Source organism: Tachypleus tridentatus, chromosome 13 (genome assembly GCF_004210375.1).
Source record: "Tachypleus tridentatus isolate NWPU-2018 chromosome 13, ASM421037v1, whole genome shotgun sequence".
NCBI lineage: Eukaryota > Metazoa > Arthropoda > Merostomata > Xiphosura > Limulidae > Tachypleus > Tachypleus tridentatus.
In genome coordinates, this window is record NC_134837.1 from 232,477,948 (window position 1) to 232,503,034 (window position 25,087).

The window sequence follows — 25,087 nt, forward strand, 5'->3', positions numbered from 1 at the left end:
CAAATTCTAACTTATCTATCTGAATATTTATAGAATATTCATTTGTTCTTTCACTAACACTCAAACTTATAGCAATAACAAATGTGAGCACAAAATAAAAAAAAATCAAATACACATCAAATACACATGTAAAACTAATGAAAGAACATCATTATGGACAGTAAGAAATACACAGTAACACACTTGTTGAAAGTTGCTTAGTATCGAAGGGACCTTAAAATAGTAGCACATCCTTTTTGATACGATGTAATGAGACAGAAAAAGGTTTTATGTTTATATATATATATATATTATTAATGTTTTGAAAAATATAATAATAGGTACAACTAGTGTCAAACATCGATTGAAAATTATTTTATTAGTACACACAATACTACTGTAGGTAGCACTTTATTTAGTTTATATACATTTTGTTCATTTTCAAATAACGCTGTATTTACAAAAGCGTCTTCCAAAACATAATTTAAAAATCGTAAAATCTCTTTTTATGAATTATATAGAAATAGTATTTTATCCAAAGTAATAGCAAAACTTTTTTCTAATGCCAAGTTATGTCTAAATTCTTTATCAGAGCGTAACTCTCACTCTTCCAACAACACGTCATTTACCTTAACATCAACTGTAGACTGTAAGTTTGTATAATACATTTAAATTGTAAAGAATTAACGAATTTTGAAATTTTCCAAATATATGCACCAACAACAACATTCAATCTTTAGAACAAACTCACGGTGTATTTAAGACAAACATTATCAAAATTCGTTTTACTTTGGATTATTTTTAGAGTATTTATACAAACATGATGTGCTAAATCCTACAAATGAATAATAACTAAGAAACGATATATAAAATTCATAAAATAATATATTTTTGGAACGAAAAATATCTTGTCCGAGGCATGTATGTCATGTAGAATGTTTGTGTGTGTATATACTTCTGTATACGCATACGTCTACGTAAATACATTTGTTGCTGTTACACGACTCACTTAAAAAAATTCATAACTCATGAGTGGTTATTACTAAATTAGTGGAATAAGGATTTCTTTTAAATACATTTTGGTGGAGTCATAGAACTCCAGTGGTTCTCTGGTCGAGGAGAAGGTTCGAAGTTCTCGGGTAAAACATCATTATGGGTTGTTCCGTAGGAGGGCGCCCCAGTATTGGAGTCTGATAAGGGTGAAGACTGTTGAATTTGGAAGGGTTGAAGTTGCGTAATAAATGAGCTCTGTTGATTATGAGGTTGAACTGTGTTCATCATGCCAAAGCTCAGAAAGGAATGATATTCATTAGGATTTGCAAAATTGCGACTGTCGTTTGTTGGAGTTAGAGGAACATTTACCATCATGCCACTAGGTGAAGATGTCGACGCCGCAGAGGGAGATGGAACAGTGACAGAGTTTGAAACTCCACTTTGTAAAAACGAAGGATATGAGGACGCAGGTTGACAAAAGTTGTTCTCGTTGAAGTGTAAAGGCCCGGGAATTGTCCATTGATCAAACTGACTACCTGTTGAAAACATTCCAGAACAAGTCGCCATGGGAGGAGTTACACTTTCATAACCGCAGGAAGCTGTAACGGAAGAAATGACTGTAGAACTGGATTTCTTTATTTTAATTCGGTGAATTAATTAGGTTGATACAAATACAAGGTCTCGTTTATTGACCAGTCTTCAATTTTATTATCAGTCACGTACACAAAAACAAACTTTAGACAAAACACAATTACCATCTACCTGGTATAGCGAGAAAAATTACCAATATGCAGATTTTGTACAATTTTCAGGTCTTCATAATTTCGTTATTACCGTGGTAATGACATATCATTTCGTTTAGATTCTTCTTTTTTGCACATTCACATAATGCTATTTTATAAAAATGTTTTGTATACTTCGTGTTTTGACTCGTTAAAACTCGTACAAAATAAATCAACAAATGTTGTGATATTTTATCTGTTATACGAAGATTAACTTTCAGTAAGGAGGCCGAAATGTTGTCCAAAAAATTTCCATAGTTAATGTTCATACAATAGTGCCTATAGGTACAACCTACTTAGCACATTAGATAGTTCCTATCCGTACAAACTTACTTGGCATACTTGCATAACTGAACTTTTCATTCCAAGAAATATTTTAATGGTTGACCACTGCATTTTATGGTAATTCGTTACTATTAACATTGTTCTATGTTCAACGTTCTGGTTGTTATTAAATAAAACTGTAACTTTCTTTTGAGTATTTATTAAGTAGCTGTTAAACTTCAACCCTTAAATTATCACGTATATTTTTTATGTCTATATGACATTATTAATTACACTTCTAATGTAATTAAAAATCTTGAGGAAAATTCAATGGCCAATTTATGAATTTGTTTATTTCATCGAATACTGTGAAAGTAATATGTTTAAACAGGAACATAACGTCCGTCTGTCCTCTATTCTTTTACATAAAAACAAAACTATAATACAGTATATTTGTATATATATGTATTCGTGTAAGGTTTGCCTTTGTTGAGAAACTCCAGATATAACACTCCCTAGTTTTTTTTTGCGACTTTTGTGACAAGGCTAATTTTGCGTACTCTTATATTTCTAAAGTAAATATTGCGAAAGTTAAATAGCAAAGCAAACATGCAAGAATTTCAAGAGAACAGCCTGGGCCCACTCGAACAAACGGGAATGTACATGAGCCATTTTCTGAGTTAACAAAAAAAAACCGACCAAGGATTTCCATTCGCTTCCCTCGAAACTACAGTTTCAGTCAGTGTGGTAAGAGCACAAAAGTTTATTAGAACAAATACTCAATATAAAACATTGTTTATTCTAAGCAAAAATAAGAGTGGAAAGCATACTTTCACATGACTGTTTTGAAAAACATGTTTACTATTTGTCTTTTTAATAAAACATACTTTAAAAACTGTATTAATTGATAATTTAAATTGTTCTTCCATAATTCATTGAATAATAGTTTTGAATCCAAGACGTATAACATTCATATGCTATACATAGTGTATATATATATATGTGTATATCTTGGCACATTATTTTGCCAAAACTTTCAGTCTTTAATCCAAATTGTATAACATTCATATGCAAAATTATAATAACTTGTTTGTTTGTTTTTGAATTTCGCACAAAGCTACTCGAGGGGTATCTGTGCTAGCCGTCACTAATTTAGCAGTGTAAGACTAGAGGGAAGGCAGCTGCTAGTCATCACCACCCACCGCCAACTCTTGGGCTACTCCTTTACCAACGAATAGTGGGATTGACCGTCACATCAATGGCTTAAAAGGCGAGCATGTTTGGTGCGATAGGGATGCGAACCCGTGACCTTCAGATTACGAGTCGCACGCCTTAACACGCTTGGCCATGCCGGGCCATTTTGAAAACATTTTTAAAATTTTAACACTATTTAAGCCAATGTCAACATGAAGTTATGAATTATCAAGCAAAACTGACTGAAACTTGTGGCGTTAAACTGTATGACGCCACTGAAACTTTGTTTTTATATTTCTATTATTAAAAAGGTAATCGATTTTAACGGCTTCCATTTAATAAAATAGTTTTACTAATTAGTAGTGCACACTTTCGTGCTTAAACCTATTAAGCTACTTATAAATAATTATATCCTCTTAGATTACTTGTTAATAATTTAATATCTGCGCTATGTTACTTTCTAACAGTGTAAAGTGAACTCTCGAATTACTAGTTGGACAGGGCGTGGCCTGGTGGTTAGCTATTCGAACAGTGAATCCGAGGATTCACGTCCCATTGCCGTCAAAACGCATTCCGCATTTTATAGACGTGAGCGCACTAAGGGAAGTACTATCCAATTCGGTGACACAAGACAAGTCCATAAAGTAATGTTTGGTTGCTTTTCTTGCTATGTATATTCGCTATAGTTTATATTGATTAAAATCAGGGATATCTATGCGTGGCTAGCCTATGTGCAAGAACCAAACTACTTTATTCTTGTTAATAAATTTAAAAGTAAATATTAAAACCATGCTGAGATTTAATCATAATGAAAGCCGTTAAATTCACTTATTGACTGGATTAAGTTTGTTACGGAAGCTTGAAATCCTAGGGTTAAAAAGTAAAGACAACAAACAAAACTCTTTATAAAATAATTAAATAATTCCCTTCGAAAACAACGAAAAAAATGACTCATTTCATTTGTGAATAAGATCACAAAGTAAATTCGGTCTTAAGTCTTCATTACGTCATTAATAACGATTCACATTGTTTACAGATCAGACTTCGAAAATTTTAAATTATAGACAGTGGAAGTGCGAAGTTTAAGTACATAGCATGTTTTTACCAATGCAAAAAATACATATTTGTACCTTTTGTGTCAAATATTGAAACAAAACTGTAAATTCGTACATGAATAAGCGAGACGACGACCTCAAACAAGGGCACACCCAAAAATCAAACTGTAGCCCACATACCCCTTCTATTTGTCCTTTGTACTTCTTGAGCTCAAACGAGCGGATAAAACACGTGCAAACGGAATATGACCTATTTCCGGGGTTTGTGACGCAAAACGTATGCCCCAAAAGGTTATGTCACCTTCGTCCGCCCCCAAAGTTTCAGGATATATTGAGTACAGATCAATAAAGCTTGCGTGAAACGAACACGATTTTATGAGTGTGGCCTCGCGCTCGCCACGCGGTCTAAAGATTTTACGGATATTGCCCGTAGGTTTATGGCTTGTGAAAGCCGCTCGTCCGCCTCCCTGTACTGTTGCCAGAAACATCCGTTACACGTAATTAACGTTCCAACTGCACTATCCGACACGAACCGTACTTTGCCTAATCTCTTTATTATTTTGGCATTAACAATAACGGGATCGCTTTTTTACTTTAAAAATATTTCAGTGGATCTCTCAAGAAAAGCCTCGAAATCAAAATACGGCGTTATCGATAATCCGACGACAAACAAAACACGAATTACAAACACACACTGTAATTTTGAATACCACTATTTTGTGACCTTTAAAATAGGCAACGAAGATAATCTTCAAATAAGCCCCTTGAGTGATGCAAACAATCTGGTATATTCCTAAACTACATTCGTTTTAACATCACTTAATATACATTTTAAAAATATGTTGATATTAAAAACATTTAAAACACACTTCTAAAATATTTTTGCTTTCACAAGACAATATTTTCAAAACGTAATAATCGTTAAAACTTTTATTTAGATTTGATGTTCACTAAAAAAAAAATGTGGGTTCAGCAGATAACCCGATGTGGCTTTGTTATAAGAAAAACACACACACACTAAAAAAAAAAAACCTAGACGTTCTGCAGACAAACCGAGAGCGAACTAAACACACAATCCAAACCCTGTCCTCAAAGGCTCTTGTGTTAGAAGATTTGACACCTGTGACAAACCCAAAGTTTTTGTAAAATATAAGATATTCATAAAACTGTTATAACTTTAATAAACACAGCTCGTAAATAACGCATAAACTTAATCAAAATAACACAGTATACAAAACAAATGTTGTTTTCTTCGGGAGAAACAATGTTTGTAATTTGATTCTCTACCTTTAGGGCCCGGCATGGCCAGTTGGTTAGCGCTCGACTCGTAATCTGAGGGTTGTGGGTTCGAATCCCCGTCACACCAAACATGCTTGTCATTTTCATTGGGGGCGTTATAACGTTTCGGACAACTCCACTATTCGTTGGTAAAAGAGTAGCCCAAGAGTTGGTGATGACAAGCTGCCTTCCCTCTAGTCTTACACTGCTAAACTAGGGACGGATAGCGCAGATTGTCAATTAAAGGTTTTATTTAAACTTCTTGGAAAGCTTGGAATTCTTCTACAATAAAAAAATAAACAAACAAACTCTACCTCATGAGCCAGCCAATATTTCGTTGTTTTAATTCCCCCACCTGTTCTCGGCCCGGCATGGCCAAACGTGCTAAGGCGTTCGACTCGTAACCCGAGGGGCGCGGGCTCGAATCCTTGTCGCACCAAACATGCTCGCCCTTTCAGCCGCGGGGGCGTTGCGTTATAGTGTTACGGTTAATCCCACTATTCGTTGGTAAAAGAGTAGCCCAAGAGTTGGCGGTGGGTGGTGATGACTAGCTGCCTTCCCTCTAGTCTTACACTGCTAAATTAGGGACGGCTAGTGCAGTTAGCCCTCAAATAGCTTTGCGCGAAATTCAAAAACAAAACAAACCCGCCTGTTCTCAACACGAGTTCGCTCATAAACTTCACAATGATTCTTCTGGTGACTTCTGTTAATTGCCGGCTCATTTACTTCTCTGATTTTATTTAATAAGATAAATGCATTTAAAGCTTCTTCAGCCATTAACTGGCATTTATTTCATTGGTAGTTAAACGAAGGATTTTTCTACATAATTATCTGTTTGTCTTGATGTTGTTATTCAGGTTTTTCCAATGTGTTAGTAGTGCTATTTTTACGTCATAGTTTATAGTTTACAACTGAATAAAAGCTCTTTCTTGATTGTTAATATCTTATGTTACTTTATGATTCTCTATAATTATTCCAATTTATTTTTACTCAATTTTCTAATTCTAAATTCCGATTACAGATCTACAAATACAATACCGTACAGCTTTCTAGGTTAAAGTTATAGTCAGCGAACCTGCATTATTATTTATGAAATAATTTAAATGTTAGAGGTAAAACTAAAATCAGAATCTCTGTTTATAATCAAAGGAGAAATTTGAAAATTAAGTACGTACGTCGAGATACAACAGAACGTTTGTGAGGTTGTTGGTAAGGTGAGCTTCGATAGCTATGAAGACTACCAAGTCGACCGTAATAGACATTGCTGCCGTAATTCACAGTGTTATTGATGGATACCGGAACAGGTGTGTGAGGATGGCTAGTACACCAATTACTCACTGGTGAAAGAGAAAAAAACACGAATTAAAACATAACATACTAACAGTAACACAACTGTTTTACACAAAAATAACATAAATATTTATTCAATGTAATATTTTTGTGTGTTTGTGTTTTTTCTTATAACAAAGCCAAATCGGGCTATCTTCTGTGTCCACTGAGGGGAATCGAACCCCTAATTTGAGCGTTATAAGTTCGAAGGCTTACCGCTGTCTCAGCGGGGGACTAATATTTTTGTAGTTAAGCACAAAGTTATACAGTGAGCTATCTGTGCTTTGCCCACCACGGGTATCGAGACCGGTTTGTCCACAGACATACCGCTGTGTACAACGGAGGGGATTCGGAGTTGGATTGAAAAAAATAAATAAATATATACTGACAAGATCTTTTACCACGTATTAATACATTCATCAAAACAATGTACCACTAATTACTATGGAATGAATGCCTTTTACAAACTGGTGAAGCATAGCATGATTACAATTAATTATAAGATATTACTTTTAGGCCTATTATATCTTTAAACAATACATTCTATATTTAGCCGCTTAAGAATTAGAATAGTTTATATTATTAGTATTCCAATCCCAATGTTCGTCATATCCGTTACTAAAGAGTTCTTTCAGCCGAGGCCCGGCATGGCCAGGTGAGTTAAGGCGTTCGACTCGTAATCTGAGGGTCGCACCAAACATGCTCGCCCTTTCAGCCGTGGGGGCGTTATAATGTGACGATCAATCCTACTATTCGTTGGTAAAAGAGTAGCTCAAGAGTTGACGAGGGGTGGTGATGACTACCTGCCTTCCCTCTAGTCTTACACTGTTAAATTAGGGACGGCTAGCGCAGATAACCCTCGAGTAGCTTTGCGCGAAATTGAAAAAATAAACAATCTTTCAGCCGGCATGGATCCAACAAACAGTTTCGCGTTAGCACCATCACAAATGTTTTTGTAACAAGTGGCTGGTATAAATAACGTTACCACTAAGTCTATGATAATTATTATTAACCATACAACTAAGTGAAAATGTCGTATATTTATGGTATGTAAATAGAAATAATATTTGGATATAAAGCTGTTATGAAATAAAGCAGCAAAACTTGATGTTAATGGAGGGAAGATAGTTTGATGTGTTTTAACAATGGATCCCAAAGTAAAAACTTTGATTCTTTATTGTAACGACTGATGCCTTTTTCTGAGTCACAATTTTCAAATTTTTAAATGTAGTGATACTCTGTTCTACGTTAGTTATTATATGTGTGATTATCTAGAATGTTTATGTTCTTCCACTCAGTAAAGAGTGGTACATAATTTTTATCCATGGATATACTGGAACCATTAAATATGTTTATAGACAGTAGAGAATTATACACAGTTTTTATCCATGTATATACCAAAACCGTTAAAGGTGTTTGTAGACAGAAGAAAATCATAAACAAATATTAAATATTCCTTCTAAGTCATTTCTGTATATAGACAGTTTTAATTTCAAAGCTAATAGACTTCTTTCACCGCCTGATAATATTTTTTATTTTAGCTGAGAATTTTCAAGCCCTGTCAAAATGTTCATCATCAGAGGTAAATTAAAACCTTTACTGATTATAAAACAATTGCGATCGGTATAACTGACTCGAACAACAAACAGTGCGCATGTATAAGGTGATGCAATTTGATGTAGCACTATTATTGAAAACAACACAAGCATAGAGCCAAGAAGAAATTAGTAACAAACATGAAAATAATACAAAATTAATTCGGAAATTTCAAAAACAGAAAGGCTGTTTATTCTAAAGAACAACTCTAATAATGGCTTTGGCAGATTGATTAAGGATATATCTCATTCTTTACTTCTTAAAATTATTAGCGATGGATATCACACCCAGAATATATCTTTATTTTCAAACAACTCCACTTACTCTGGCTGATAGGTTGGATTTGAATGTCATTTGAGGTGTCTGCTACGTCTGCTACTTCCACTTTAACTTGATGTTCTGTCCTGGAACAAAAGTGAATTAATTTGTTCAAAACATACAGAAAAACAACAACGGAATATACTTTAACATAATGAAATCTGCAAAATGTTCTGTTAAAAAACTTAAAACCAGATGTAATCTAATAAAGTCAAATATAGATAACACTCTTTAAAAATATATTAGATATAAGTAGCTGTAAATAAAAAATGTAAAACATGTTTTAATATTCTGTAAAAATTCTCAATAAAAAGTGTACAGGTGATTTAAGAAAATTAATAGTTACTTATTTAAATTTATATATTATCAACTTGTAACCTTCTTATTTGAGGGTATGTGTATTTTGACTAGTTCCTTAAAAAACACATGTATTAATGTGCAAACCAAGCCTCACCTTTCCCGACCATCAAGAAAAGCCTTAGCAAAAGGATTATGTCTTATCTTCAGTGCGGTAACCTAAAACAACAAATACAATGTCAAATATTTTACTTAACTAAGATAAACTTGTTTTTAACTTAGTTTCTGCTGACACACGGAAGTATTAAGGCTAATTTTGAAACGGATAAGTTTAATCTTAATAATCTATAATTATTTAACAGTACATCTAATAAGTTAACTGCAAACATAAAATAAATTAACCTACTTAAAAACACGTTAAATGCGTCTCAAGTGATGCTATTTGATATAGCACTATTATTAAAAACCAATACAAGCATGGGGCCAACAAGAAATTAGTAACAAACCGATCAACTAGAAAGTCTCAAGCAATAGAATACCATAAACAGTTTAAGAAGTTAACATGTGTTCGCACCAAACAACTCTTGACTGACTGACTACCAGGTCTGATGAAGCCGCGATGGTGAAACATTCGCTGAAATTAAAAGTTTTTATGTTTATTATCTAAAAATTGAAGGTCGCGTTAGCTATTCTTTCAAAAGACATCTAATGAAATAAATATATTAGTAAAAACATAGATAAACAATGCACCGGATAATCATTAACAATAAGCATATAAACACTGGAAAACAACAAACCCGATAAGGTAGCCATAGACATTAAAACACAACTAAAGCATAAACCTAATAAACAACCACAAACTTGATAAAAAAAAAAGTGAACAATACATTTAACACGATAACCATAAACATAAAAGCCTGGAACACAGCAAACTTAATGATAAATTCAATAAATAAATATAAATTCCCAATTTCTAAAGTGGTAACGATCTCTACTGGCGCAGCGGCATGCCTGCGGACTTAAAACACTATAAACCGTCTTTCGATACCCGTGGTAGGCAGCCCACAGATAGCCCATTGTGCAGCTTTGTGCTTAACTATAAATAACTAAAGTGGCAAAAACTTCTAGTAATATTCACCCATTAGCTCGGATTATCTGTTTCAAACATCAATACCGAAAATGTTTCTAAGAGGATAAAATAATAACATAGAAAAAATTATTAACAACCATAATAATTAGGAAAAAAATAATAGCACAGAAGGCTTGGCATGGCCAGGTGGTTAAGGCACTTGACTCGTAATCCGAGGGACACGGGTTCGAATCCCCGTCACACTAAACATGCTCGCTCTTTCAGTCGTGGGGCGTTATAAAGTGACGCTCAATTCCACTATTCTTTGGTAAAAGAGTAGCCCAAGAGTTGGCGGTGGATGGTGATGACTAGCTGCCTTCCCTCTAGTCTTGCACTGCTAAATTAGGGACGGCTAGCGCATATAGCCCATGAGTAACTTTGCGCGAAATTGAAAACAAACCAAACTAATAGCATAGAAAAATTACTAAGAACCTCAATACTGTTTTCTTTCATTTTAATCCAATATTTTTAAACTTTTTTTAACTGTCACAAATATTGTAATGTAACAAGGAACTGTTTGTTTTTGGAATTTCGCACAAAGCTACTAAAGGGCTATTTGTGCTAGCCCTTCCTAATTTACCAGTGTAAGTCTAAAGGGAAGGCAGCTAGTCATCACCACCCACCGCCAACTCTTGGGATACTCTTTTACCAACGAATAGTGGGATTGATCGTAACATTATAATGCCCCCACGGCTGGAAGGGCGAGCATGTTTGGCGCGACCGGGATGCGAACCCGCGACCCTCAGATTACGAGTCGCACGCCTTAACACGCTTGGCCATGCCGGGCCAACAAGAAACTATAAGAGAATAACAAGCTGTTGTGTTAAACTTTTCTTCTTGTCCATACAATTCCCTTCATAGTTTCAATTAAAGTTTTTAACTAAAAGGAAAAGGATAGAAATTATTTTATATATTTGTTGAATATACTTATTCTTAAGAAATATACATAGAGAGGTATACAGTCTAGATTCTTGTACTAAATCCGGATAAAGTCACACGAGAATAATAGTGAAGTAATAATAGCGAAATAAATTCTTGCCTCTTCATTTTGATAAGCAGTGACAGCCACAAATTCGGCTTCTGCAAAATTGAACGTGCCAACGTGCTGTCCGTCATCTTCTGTAGTGACCTTGACAATATGGACTCTTGGTTCGTATTTGTGAAGAGAATTTAAAACTATCTGAAAAAAATCCAATGACGTTTGATTATCAAGTGTTAGCGCGTAAACTTCACTGATTTACCTTTGTATTTTAAAAAAAAAAATGTATGATTTCGAAAAAACAATTTTGCTGTCGTTAAAGTAGCTCCAATAGCACCACATTTGACAAGGTAGATGCTCTCAACCTGTCTGCTTAGCATCATTTAAACTAATTCTAATAAATCTAGCAATGTTCCGAAAATGTGTCTGGTAGATGTTACTACGTAATTGCTTGTCTGTTCTATGTCCCTATAGCTAATTTGGTTAGCAGTTTGTACTAAATCTTTAAAATTAACATGGTTAACTATTGTTTTAAACAGCTATAACTAACTTAGTTAACCATCTGGTATAAATAGCTAAAACTAACATCTTTTCTTCATAGCTAAACTTAGTTAACTTTTTGTTGTAAAGAGATAAACTTGGTTAACCGTCTGTATTAAATAGCTTGATTTTAAATACGTACTCCGTGTTATGTCACAACAAGTGTTATAGTGTATAAAATGTTTAATAACACTGACTTTCATTCATCTCAAACACCACTGTGGAACAATTTAACAGTTAACTCTATATATATGTATGTAGTTAACTTAATTTTTTAGAACTGATAAAATTTTACGTTTATCTCAAGCACGTATACTTATCGTTGATATATTTACACAATACATATATTATTTTACGTATTGGGCTACGTATCAAAGAGCTCAGGATTCAAGACGTGATGCTGCTTAATAAGCTTTGCCTTTCAGCTGTGAGAATGTTACAGGTGTGATAGTCAATCCCGTTTTTTTGTTTCAAAATGTTGGACAAAGTTCTCGTGACGACGGGTGCTGTTACCTGCTTGCTTTTACTTTGGTCGGTGTAGATCAAAATTAGGAACAGCTATATCTAAGGCCTAGAAGTATTTGAGCCGGCAGTTTGATTAGAAGGCACAAGTTGTACGTTAAAAATCCTTTTCTAACTGCATTTTTAATACATAACTTCAAAGTTATTTATAATATCTAGGAAGAAAACAAAGATATGATCGGAGCATAGACCCCCTCAACCGTTCCCCACGGGAAGGAGAGACCAAGTGTATATGCCATATTTAGTGACAATCGGACTAGTAGTTCGCCAGTTAGGAGTAGATACAAGACGCAAGGAGGTCACAGAAACTCAAGGAGGGAGACATATTGTCTTACCCTTATGTCACCTCCTCCGAGTGTTATTTTAATGATACTTATGAAGTTTGGTGACAATCAAACTAGCGGCTCGTCAATTTTAAGGAAGCACATAGACATACCTTGTTAAATAATTATTTAGTCATATGTAATACATACGGTTTAAAGTGGTAGTGCTTGCTTCAAGACACTCTTATCATAAACCACAAAATGAAAATGTTAAGCCACTTTTCTTCATGAAACTTAGAAATTAAGAGCAAATGTTCTGAATAAATGGTCACTTCGTGCATAAAAATTACCTCGCAGAAATGGCCAGCTAGTGAAAGAAAGAGTTGAATTGTAAGTGAAAAAATTGTACCGTGAGATTTCCCTCGCAGAGGACTTTGTGAGAACTGTCCCTTATTCCAGTTAGTTTCAGGTAGAATCATACAACTGAAGTTACATTTTTAGGCAGGGACGGCGCATATGAGTGGTTTGAGAAGGCTTACATTCCCCAAGTAAACGTCTCTCATGAGGCGTTATTCCTATCAACTCAAAAATAATATACAGTATTTGGGGAGAGAAAAAGAGAAAGATCAAAAATGGGTGTATGTGAGTCACTCAGGAGAGTATATTCGTTTAGGAACACGAATTGATTCTTCCTTATTGTGTAACATTTTCAAACACTTAACAGAATAGCCTAACCAAAGAAGAGACTCACAACACATGCTTTTAGTTATATAACGATAACATTGGTTGTGGGTTAATTAAATGTTAATATTTTAGGCTATATTTTTTTAATATGACGATATATCAGAGAATATTAATTTCATAATTCGGATGTTTTGAATATTTTACTCCAAAACATTTTGTGTGAAAAGGTATTGAATAAAAATTTTTGTTCAGTTGAACAGAAAATAATATTATTTTATGAGAAGCAACCATAATGTTCCTGTCAGAAATAATCCTGTGAAGGAAATTTTGAAGTACATTTCGTTTATATGATGTGAGTGAATAGAGCAATATTTTAACATAACAGCAACTGCTTTAAACAACAGAAATTCATAGAAGATAACAAAAAGAGGTGATTAATATATTTTTGTGTCGCTGAGTTAAAAGTACTTTAATAAATAAACTACATAAAATTTATTAAGGGAGTCGTTTATTCCGGTATCTCAAAAACTTATTACGGTTTAGACGTATATGCATACACGATATATAAATAAAAATTTACCTCAGATTTTCAGTAGGGAGTATACTATAAGAACTCACGAGAGAAAGTAATCACAAACGTATAACAATATTTTAAGCACATTATATCTGCCGTATTAATTTCCAATGAGACCTTTCGCTCAATACCAAGACTAATCAGATGACTACATTCCGCTTGTCATTGACGTTATGTATTGGAGAAGTCTAATCTGAAGACTACGTCCTAGCTGTCACTTACGTTATATATTGAAGAAGAAGGCTAGTCAGAAGACTACATTCTACCTGTCACTGACATTATGTATTGAAGAAGGCTAATCAGAAGACTACAATCTGCTTGTCACTAATGCTATGTATTGAAGAAGGCTAATCAGAAGACTACATCCTGCTTGTCACTAATGTCATGTATTAGAGAAGAAGGCTAATCAGAAGACTACATACTACTCGTCACTGACGTTATGTATTGGAAGAGAAGTCTAATTGGAAGATTACATTCTACTTGTCACTGGCGTTGTGTATTGAAGAAGGCTAATCAGAAGACTACATCTTGCTTGTGACTAATGTCATGTATTAAAGAAGAAGATTTATTGGAAGACGACATCCTACTTGTCACTAACGTCGTGTATTGGAGAAGAAGGCTAATCAGAAGGTCACATCCTGTTTGTCAATAACGTCATATACTGAAGAAGGCTAATCGGAAGAAACATCCTAATTGTCACTGACGTTATATATTAGTGAATTAGGCTAATAAGAAAGTTCTTTCATTTTACAGTTTTAATATATATATATATATATATATATATATTAAATCGTATATACTAAACGCTTTCAATCAGTTACATTTAGTCTCATATAATTGTACGCAGTCAGTATAAATATTGAAAAACATCTCTCAAAGTTGTATCAGTTTTCGAAGTTTGTAGACGATCTCAATGAAAAAAACAAGATACAATCTGTAAAAATGAGAGTTTATTGATGTTCTGCGGTCCCCAAGCTACAGCCTGCCGTAGTTTAACGAACAGCGGTCAGGACTTCACACAAAGGCTGCAACTTAACAACGGTGGTCAGCCGGCAGGTCTTTAAACAAATGATTCAGTTCTTTCGCAATATGAGAAATCGCTTATTCCAAGGGAATTAAATTCAGGCCAAGCGTGGCCCGGCCACAAATGTTCGAATCTCTGTGTCTTACCGCGCCACATGTTTCACACTTGTTTAACTAATTACCTTGAGCAAGTACGGCATAAAGTTATAAACCGATTTTTAGCACCTGAGTCTACACAGACTTGTTAAGACTCGTGAGAAAGGCTTAAAGAATTCCCCAAAAGTTAGATATACGACATATTCTAATAATAGTTCCTAAACACAAAGTTTACATTATAAAAAGTTAAGTTAGTAATGCGAGTTTTGAAGTAAAATCAAGCTAAAGTTCTTTAAAAGTAACATATTTAAAAGCCACCTGAGAAAACTAATTATAGTAAAGTGTGTTTAAACGTTTCATGACTATTATTTTCAACCTGAACAGCATCTTATGGAACAACACATAGAGACCTCAAGGTCCAGGAATAGCAGTCCTTAATTTTATATTGCTGACTAAAGATAAGGTAATCCAACACCTACATGACTTCTTTTACCTTAACAACTGTCACTTTAATATTATTTATAAAGATGAAAGTATAGAACGTTAAACAACATATCACAGACTAGAACCTTGGACTTTCTGATCCATGGAGCGATATGTTAGCCGCTAGGTCACGCCAGTTTCATATCCTGAGACGTTAAACTTGATCGTCTCTTAATTAGTTTCTGGACACTGAATAAGCCTTAGGAACTATTAAGATTTATATCGCAGTTCTTTCACAACTGCTGTTAGGCCAAATGTTGCCAAACATTACGATATGATTAAAATATCCCAAGTTTGTTTTTTTTTCCTGAGGCACAAGAAGAGTTAAAAAATAAACGGTAAAAGTCTCACTGGCACAAACTACATATAGACGTTGATCATTCTCACAACTGTATTATGTTATTAAAAGTCCCCCTATGAGACTTAATTCAGTATTGTGCTTCGTCTTCTATCAAAATTAAATACTGACATCATGGTATTAATAAAACATAATGTATAACTCTTAAATTAAAAATGGCTTGACTTTTCAAAGAATAACAACGTTATTTACCTGTCCTTGAGGAGCGCTTGGCTTGTTTGTCAGTTTCACCTTAGCAAAAGATACGGAGGACTCCATCCAGTGAGAGCCAAAATTTGGTGATTCCGGGTGGATATACACAGCTTGCTGCGGCGCCGGCTCAGCCTTTCCACCCGGAACCCAGTCTCCATTCATGTATTTCCAACGATGCCCAGACAGTTGGACGAACTCAAGGTATATCGAATACATACCGCGGGGTTCCAAGCCACTGAGGCGGAGCTGCACCACTGGAAACATCCGTCTGAAGGCAAAATAGCATAAATGTGTATCTCGGCTAGTTTAACCATTATAAATAGTAATATAATCGGTTCATTATATTATTGAACATAAGATTTAATGGAAGGCATGTACCAACCAATCACAGGGAAAAGAAAAAGTGTTTCGAAACAGTAACTAATTTTGAAATAACTGTTTGTATTTTTTAGAGCAAAGCCGCATTGTTCTATTTTGCAGTGTCCAGCGTGGGAATCGAATCCCAGATTATAGCATTAAAAATACATAGACTTATCGCTGTCCCATTGGGGAATATTCGAGATGAAACAAGTTATAAACTTACAGACAAGTCGTTTTGTAAGACTGACTCAATAACTCTCCCAACAGAATATTTTGGACTGCTAAAGACGGCTGATTCTGAGTATCGTTAAAATATTTTAGAAAAAATGAAAATGTTTATTCAAGAAGTAAGAGAAGGTTGGTCTGATATATTTCAAGAAGTTTATAGATGAAAATGACGACTTGAACGTGATAATTATACACTTAAAGATTTGTTGTTGTTTTTTATCTACAGTCATAGTTTCGGAGTTCCTCGAAGTTCTAACCTGCTTTTAATGTAAATCTCGTTTGAAAAGTTCCATAAAAGTTAATAATAGAGAATAATAGAGGAAATTAGTTTCATCGAAATGATTATAATGTAAATATCAATTTAGGCTATGTTCTGTCAATATGTTTGTAACACATTAACCAGTTCATAGTAAGGTCTAAAATATTTCATTTGACATTCCAATAAACATTAGTGTTGAACTGAATAAAAAAACATATTAATGCTACCAACTTTGTTATTCGTAAATTTCATTACTGCTGAAGTCTTCCCAAACGTTTATTTAAATTTGTAAGTTTCTATAAAAAACATTGTTAGCATTCGCATTAAACTTCCATATTTGATGTTTAGACTGATTCCAAGACATTAATTTTAAAAAAACAACAACAACGTCGAGTTCGGTTGTAAGTATTAATATTAAACACATAATTAAAAGCTATTAACGCTGTAAAATGGTGAGATATATTAAATATAAATAAACCATTAAGGCAAATAAATCACCTTCCTAACTCGAAGGAACGACAAGCGCTGTATTTGAGGACATTTATTAAGATAAAACACTTTGTTAATTAGAAAAAGCTACTAATGCTGTACATGATGACATAAATAAAGAATAAATAAAACATTGAAGTAGAAAACACTTTATTAACCACAAGTAGCGACGAACACTATGTATAACATATACCGATATTAGGAATAAATTAAACATTAAACCATCTTAACTAGAAGCTACTAAAGCTATACGTAATAGCATTTACTAAGAAATAAAACATCAGACCATTAAAACACATTCTTAACTTGAAAAATACTGATATATGATAGTGCGTATTAATAATGAAAACATTAGACCAAATAAAGCACACTGATAACGAGAAACTATTAACGCTGTTGTTATTCTAATATGCGTGTATTAATTAAAACATTAGACCAAATAAAGCACACTGATAACGAGAAACTATTAATGATATTGTTATGGTAATGACTGTGTAGTAATGAAAACGTCAGTCAAGATATAATACTTATAAAGAGAAACGATTGATTTATGTCTTATATTAACAGAAGTAACTGATAGACCAGATAAAACCCTTGCAACTAAAAGAAGTCCTAGAGCAGCGTGATAATCCTTTCATTTTGTAACTTCAGTTTATTTCACATTAATATATAATTTTATGCGAAAACAGTCATAGCGTGGAAAACTGATAAAGTTTAGAAATGTGCGTCGATGCTATCCAAAAAGAACAAATTTTTGCTGAGTCAAATTATCGTTTAGAGAACATTGTACAAATTAGGCACAGAATGTTGAGTAAGCTATATTAAATTGACTCTGAATATGTAAACCAGCAATTCAATTGGCTCTGAATATGTTTACCAACAATTCATGCACAACAGTATAAATGCGGGTGGGACAGTATGTATGAGAACTACATTTTTCCATTATTTGGTATTATGCACATAGTATGATAACACTGAAAATCATTGCTTTTGAAAAATGTGTGTAATATCCTATTTTGATGCAAAATATTCATATTATCGGATCATAAAGATACGTTCAAATGATGAAATCAGAATTTTCAAGATTGAAAAGTAGAGGAATATGGATCAACTTGAGATCCAAGGCTATCAAGAAAAAGCCTCACAAGTCGTAACCTTGGTAAGCATACTTACAGGTGAGAATCAACGAATACAAAGCTTTACGGCGGATCCTTTTACAATGGAAACAATGCTATAAGCTATTGTCAAGTTGCATAGTCATCAGATAGAATATAACCAGACGTGGCCACATGATAGTGACAATATGGTGAGGTGGAATACTGTACAATGGCACCTGCTACACCCTCACTTACTTACAAGATTAATATTTATCACTGGTCAGAAGTTAATCAAAAATCTGAAAAAAACAACAAATTTAAGCTCTAAACGTGTTAATCCGTTTAGGTTTAGGACATCGTTTTGAGTAAACCTTACCTAACTTAGTACACTGTATAAATTAGTATATAAAGTTTTGCATTGCTGTTTATGGATAAAAACTAAACAATGTAAAAAACTGTAAACTGAGACCTACCTCAAACCCCAAATCTGTTTCACTAGAAACAACTAAACTACTGGGTCCACTGAAAGGAATAAGCTGATCTGTGCACGCCTAGTTCACAGTTATTGTTTTTCTCTTCTCCAAATTAATTTCTAACATTTTAGGAAAACAATCAAAAACTAATCGTAAGTGAACATGGAAATTTTCAAACCTCCTGGAAACGTATTTTTTTCAATCGTTTAAAGGACATTTTAACTTCCTTGTGCCTATAAATTAGACTACACAACAGCGTGGCTTTACATTTTTAGGGTTTTATATTAACCGATCACATTAACGTGTCTTTTATTAGCTGAGTATCAACTGTTAATTTGAATACTGAATGAAGATACAGAAAATGTCGTAACAGCGAAGTTGTAAGCGAGGGTCTTTAGTTGGCATTGTAAAAACTAGGTTGACTCTGTTGCTTTCAGAGCTGAAAAGCGCTAAACAAGTTCATAGACGTAAAAACATACGTGTTCTATGCTATGTATTTGAGTACTAATACTTTCGATCAAACTGACGCAAGATTATTTTCTAATAATTATTACTGAAACAGGACAGAGGTCCCTGAACATTTTTCAACGCGGGAACGTAGTTTCAGATTTCCTACCCGTGCTGCCGTCTAGAATGTTTTAATACTTGCACTTTGAATTTTGTTTATTGTTACTATGTAGAATAATGAAATATTTCAGTACAACTTGTATATTAAAGACAATTTGTGTATAATTTAATATTTATGCCGAATATAAGCTTGAAAATAATTTCTTCACATTGTTCACTGTTAGCGTGTTCATAAGCACCCACGACGTATACAGTAAATACAGTTTTGCTAAAAGTATCTATTTATACCAGCCTCAGATTTACAATACATCATGTAATTTTTACCTGCCACTTTTTGTGACGATCATTTCATTGTTGACAGCTTGAAATTTGGCCCACAGTTCCAAGTTCTCGAGCTCCGCCCGGAGTTGCCCGCCTTCGTCTTCTGAAGATCGCTGGCTGTTACCGTGGAGATGTCCCTGCAGTGCTAGCTGGAATGGTTTCATCATTGAACTTTTGGATCCTTGCATGCAAGCACTATGTGTCATCTCCTCGTTTTACATGTGTTCTCAATCTTTCGACCAAATATTACTTTAAAACTATCAGGACAAGATACTAAGCTTTTCAGTGGGCGACGGGTAAGCCTAACTCAGCACACCAATAGTAAGTCAGACTTCCTTTTATATACGCCTATGCTTGATTTTCATTGGTTGATGTTTCCTGCGTTCCATCCTGTGGATAGGTTACATCCTCAAATATAAATAATAAATACTTTTTCTCCAAGAATTACTTGTTTGAGTTCCTTACCTAATATTTAACTTGAATTGAAAGTTGAGAAGCCGTACGAAATTGAATAATATAACACGTATTAATTAACTTGTGTGAATATGTACGAAACCAAACACTTTCACCATATTATTAGCATTGCTGATGAGAACCTTAGAATATCAGACGAAAAAAATTTAATTAGATGTTAAGTGTGAATTTACATGACGTCTTTATTTCTACTTTGCTAAACGAATAAATGTCAGGTCATTTAGATTGAATTTTATGTGATTAATATAAAAATCGTTTAATTAAACAAACGAATTTTAGACGATTTTATGTAACAAGTTATTAAAGATAAAAATATCACGTCACTTTATGTAATATTTCAATGTAAGAATTTAGCAAACATGCGAATCTCAGGTATTTTCAATTAACAGATTGTTAAAAACTCAAGTCTTAAGTAATTTTTAATTAATAGATCGTTAAAAACAGGAATCTCATGTAATTTTAATTAATATATTATTAAAAAAAGGAATCTCTTTTTTACATATTTAATTAACAGATTGTTAAAAACACGAATCTCGGGTAAATTTTAACTAACAGACTGTTAAAACGAATCTCAAGAAATTTTAATTAACAAGAAATTGAGATCACGAATCATTTCAGTAATAGGTTTTTGTGTGTGAGATATTGGTCAACACGTGAAACTTAGATCATTTGATGTGATAGTTGTGAAACATCTGAGTGCCATGTTGGTTTATGGAACAGTTTTTTTAACACACTGGACCGCCAAGCAAGTATTAGTATGCAAGCATACACAGTACTATATTCATCCCACTTTGTAGCACACACGTAAGCAAATCAGTGAGCAGTATTATGACGTGTAGACCTTACAATTAATTGAGGATAGAACAAAATGACTGGTGATAAGAACAATATATGGAACCAAACAACTGAGCATAGTAAGTGAGAATATGTATTCATAGTTTTACCACCACATCCTGACTTATAGTTTATTTGTAATTCAATAATTCTACTGATTTGAAGTGAAACTGCAATTGTATTCTTATTTTCAGGTTCTATAGCAGTTGTCACAGGCGTCAGTACTTTAGTTCAAGCTGTTTCCACCTCCACAAACATACTCTTAAGTGCACTCACTTACTTTTAGTGTGAGAATCCCATTGATCTCCAATTAATAACAAGGAAATAGTTGTAAAGTCAGGAACTAGTTTGTATTGTATCTGTAACTGATGTTACATTGATTTAAACATCAAAATCTTAAAATCCCTCGAATCCTATTTTAATAAAAACCTAAATACAGCATAAGTAAACCGGAAAGAAAAAAAACAGCAACAATTAATAAGTCTTTCAGGAAAAACAAGTGTATAATATCTAAATACTTAGTATGTTCATAAAGTTAAACAACATTTGATAACTCTTCAACTTGTAGAAACGCATAGATACAGTGTATATATATAAAGATGTAATCCATATTTCTGAATCACCGATCCTTGATATTAAAAATGCACTAGGCCAAGATTGCCAAGATATTTTCAGGTGGTTTCATATCTAAAATCAGTAACACACATAAGTAAGCTGTGAGTCAGTAGGAATTTATAGCAAGGTTCGTATGATATCGACAATCATATTATTAAGCGCAAGACGTTACGAGTATGAAATTATAACATTATATTCCACAGATTCTGAAGCGAACATCTTTTCTTTTTTCAGGTTCGTACCCAACGACCCCCCCTCCGCTCAGGAATTCTATTGTAGTTAAACCATTGTACATAGCCTAAAGTTAACAAGTCCTCACATCTAATCCTCAACTTTATATTGATGTTACGAGCAATAAACTAGATTTTCTACTTCACACAATGACACATCAGAGGCTCAAATACACAGTCTACTTCTTACTGCTGTGTGTGAGAATATTAACACCTGACGTAATTATAGAATATCATACATGAACATATAGTTTGTTATAGTGTAGATAGGGTAGTATGTTACTGTTTCAGGCACATGAAACTTCTACCGCATACTATAACAAACTTACACTAACTTGTACACAATGACGTGTTACATGTTCACATAAACAGAATGTTCGTCTGTATAAAGTTTTCTATATCTGACTCAGTAACACAGTATATAATTATTTTATAATGTAGCCGTTACCATTTTTAATTATTATATTTTTGCCACATTTGTTTGATTTCGCATAAAGCTACTCAAGGGCTATGTGAGTGATAGATTAGAGGAAAAGCAGTCAAAACCACCTACCGACAGTTCTTGGGCTACTCTTTACCAACAGATAGTGTGATTGACAATGACTTATAACGCCCCTATGGTTGAAAGGGCTAGCAGGTTTAGTAACAGTTCTAGATTCCGCGAACTACATATCAGCGACTTGAGCATCCTGACCATTAAGGGCATGCAATTTTGGTTGTCTTCGTATTCTAACAGATTTCATATGATAATGTCACATTTTAAATCTGTTAATGGAAAAAAAAATAATTCTGTCAATCAAGATAAATAGCCTTAAATCAGCTAATAAAGACAAAACAGTAAAGTTTCTTGACTTTATATTTAATCGTAGCAAACAAATGCCATGTTTTGAGTCTACTAATCAAAATAAACAATAAAACATTTTGTCTCTATTAATCGAGATAAATAATGACCTGTTTTACTTGTCCTACTGGAGACCAACAGACCTAAGTTAGCTAAAAAACAATGACATTTTTTGAATTCGATATTTAACCATAATAAACAATGACACGCTTTGAACGTGTACGAACCGAAACAGTTACATTTGTATTCTGTTAATCCAAACAAACTGTGCATGTTTGACACAAACAAGAAGTCTTCTTTCAAGCATTTTTTAAAATAAAAGTCTGTAATGGAAACGTTATTACAGGTCTAATAAATATTATGTATGTGGTAATTACTATAGTAAGAAAGAGTTTTGAAAATACTAATGAAAATTAATATTTATGCTCTAAAACATAAAAAATATTCCTCTGGAATTTTCGATGAAATTAATTTTCATGTAACAACAGAATAGTGATTGTTTACACGTAATTCATTATCAACATTATATTATATTATATCATATCATATTATATCAATATTATAAGTTGTAAAACTGTTCATTGACGACGAGAGGCTTGTCTCCCAGTTGGGAGTTACTGGGAATTTCGAGAGTACGTTTTAAAATTTGGTGAAACGTCTACTAGTTGTAAGTTTTTCTTGGGAATTTTATATTCTTTATGGAAATTAAATATTAGAGAGTACAGTGGCGCATGAGGTGAGCGCCACTTACAAATATTATTTCTGTATAGATGTAGACGTTTTACAGAACTGTATTATGAAGCTTTGTAGTGGCCGCCTCCTCGTCTTCCAATTAGTGAAATATGAAGGGTCCAAGTCTCGTCCCGTCAAACAAAGCTTGTTCCACGCGGGCATCTAAGTTTTGCCCAGTGTTTTGAGCACTTCCTCTTGGCATGTTGACACCTTACCAGTCCAGCACTCAGGCGGTTTACCTTGTCGGGCCTGGATCATAAAGTACTCGGTCGTTTCAGCTACAAGGAACGGGTTCTAGGGTAAACAAGTGTACTGCATGCGCGCGTGCCCGAGTCATATACCTCGTGCATAGCCAGAGTTAAGACGCGGGCCCTCGTTTCCCGTGAAGAAAGAGACCGCGGGTAAAGCCCGGATAATACCTGTCCTAACAAGAGGCAATCTTCAAAAGACCTCTTCAGAAGAAAATACAAGAATTGTAGACTTTCAAGGAGTACGAGTTTTTTAATTTTTTCTTCATTTTTTTTTCTGTTTCGAAGCTTTTATGGCGACTTGTTTAACAACTTGAATATTACGTATATAAAGAGAACACACACCTGTTTCTAGTGGATTGAGATATTTATTTGCTTACACGATACAAAACTGCTTTTTAATGGCCCTACAGTCTGTCTGTAATGAGACCGCTGTGGCCCCCCCTCTCACGGAATGTGGGCAAAATATGTACACAAAGTAGACACAAACTAAACTACACGTGAATTTTGTCACATCTGTCTGCCTATATATCTAATTATTCATTCATCTCTATCCACCCATCTATTTATGTTATTGCTTTATTTTAGAAATAATAAAGTGTTTTTCACCCAATCGTTGAACAAAATATTTAGATTGTTGGGAAAATGTCAATTTGCAATCAAAAAATAATTATGTGTTAAATACGTCAATTGTTAAAACGAAAATAGAATAGTGATGTTTGTAAGTACACTTATTAATGAATAAAGAAACGTCATGTAACAAACGATAACAAAGTTTGTTATCAAAACTGATTAAACCAAGGCTGGTTGGTAAATATTTTTTTGTCAAGCTCCTTACCTATCGATTACTGCAATGTCGAAGTTCAGAGAAACACCTTCAGTTATTTTAAGCTTGCCTCTGTCCCCCAAACACGGAGATGCACCTATAAGAAAACACTCATAACTTTCAAAACGTTTTTATTTATTTAAAAAATACGGATATAAATATGATTCGGTCTCACAGTTATTACGGTAGCATAATGGATAAAGCAAATTTATTAATAAACGTCTAGTAGGCAGTACGTTTGTTTTTGCGTTGCTCTGAAATTCCCGATATGAATGAAATTTAAAAAACTAAAAGTGAACAAACTGAAAATGTTTTAGAGATAGATTGAAACTGGAAGAAAACTCATGTAATACACGATATCTGTTTTCCTGTCCAAAATGAACTTAAGTGAATTTCTTTTCTTTCAATGGGAACAATAGTTATCATAACAAAAACACAATTTATATATTATACTTTTATGATGAACTATAATTTACGGTTATTTCACTTTAATCCAAATAGAGCAAAAACAGACACACATATATATACCTTTAGTTTGTTTTTTGCGCAAATGAAATTACAAAAA

General features: G+C 33.7%; 1 protein-coding gene across 4 annotated transcripts in view; it reads right to left on the bottom strand.

Moving 5' to 3' along the window:
* Positions 1 to 339: 339 nt before the first annotated feature.
* The window catches only part of LOC143239261 (T-box transcription factor T-like), a 39,603-nt gene continuing 14,855 nt past the window's right edge, over positions 340 to 25,087 (bottom strand). Inside the window, exons 3-11 of one of the 4 annotated variants that reach the window (XM_076480177.1) lie at positions 24,535 to 24,619; positions 22,429 to 22,640; positions 19,726 to 20,112; positions 15,929 to 16,196; positions 11,254 to 11,394; positions 9,243 to 9,304; positions 8,795 to 8,874; positions 6,721 to 6,882; positions 340 to 1,571 (exon numbers count right to left, since the gene is read on the bottom strand). In XM_076480177.1, coding sequence (XP_076336292.1) covers positions 1,048 to 1,571; positions 6,721 to 6,882; positions 8,795 to 8,874; positions 9,243 to 9,304; positions 11,254 to 11,394; positions 15,929 to 16,196; positions 19,726 to 19,928 — 1,440 coding nt within the window. In that variant the 5' untranslated portion in view covers positions 19,929 to 20,112; positions 22,429 to 22,640; positions 24,535 to 24,619 and the 3' untranslated portion in view covers positions 340 to 1,047. Of the gene's footprint in view, positions 1,572 to 6,720; positions 6,883 to 8,794; positions 8,875 to 9,242; positions 9,305 to 11,253; positions 11,395 to 15,928; positions 16,197 to 18,834; positions 19,089 to 19,725; positions 20,113 to 22,428; positions 22,641 to 23,467; positions 23,865 to 24,534; positions 24,620 to 25,087 lie in introns of those variants that run through there. The other 3 variants (XM_076480178.1, XM_076480179.1, XM_076480180.1) reach the window with 3 other exon arrangements.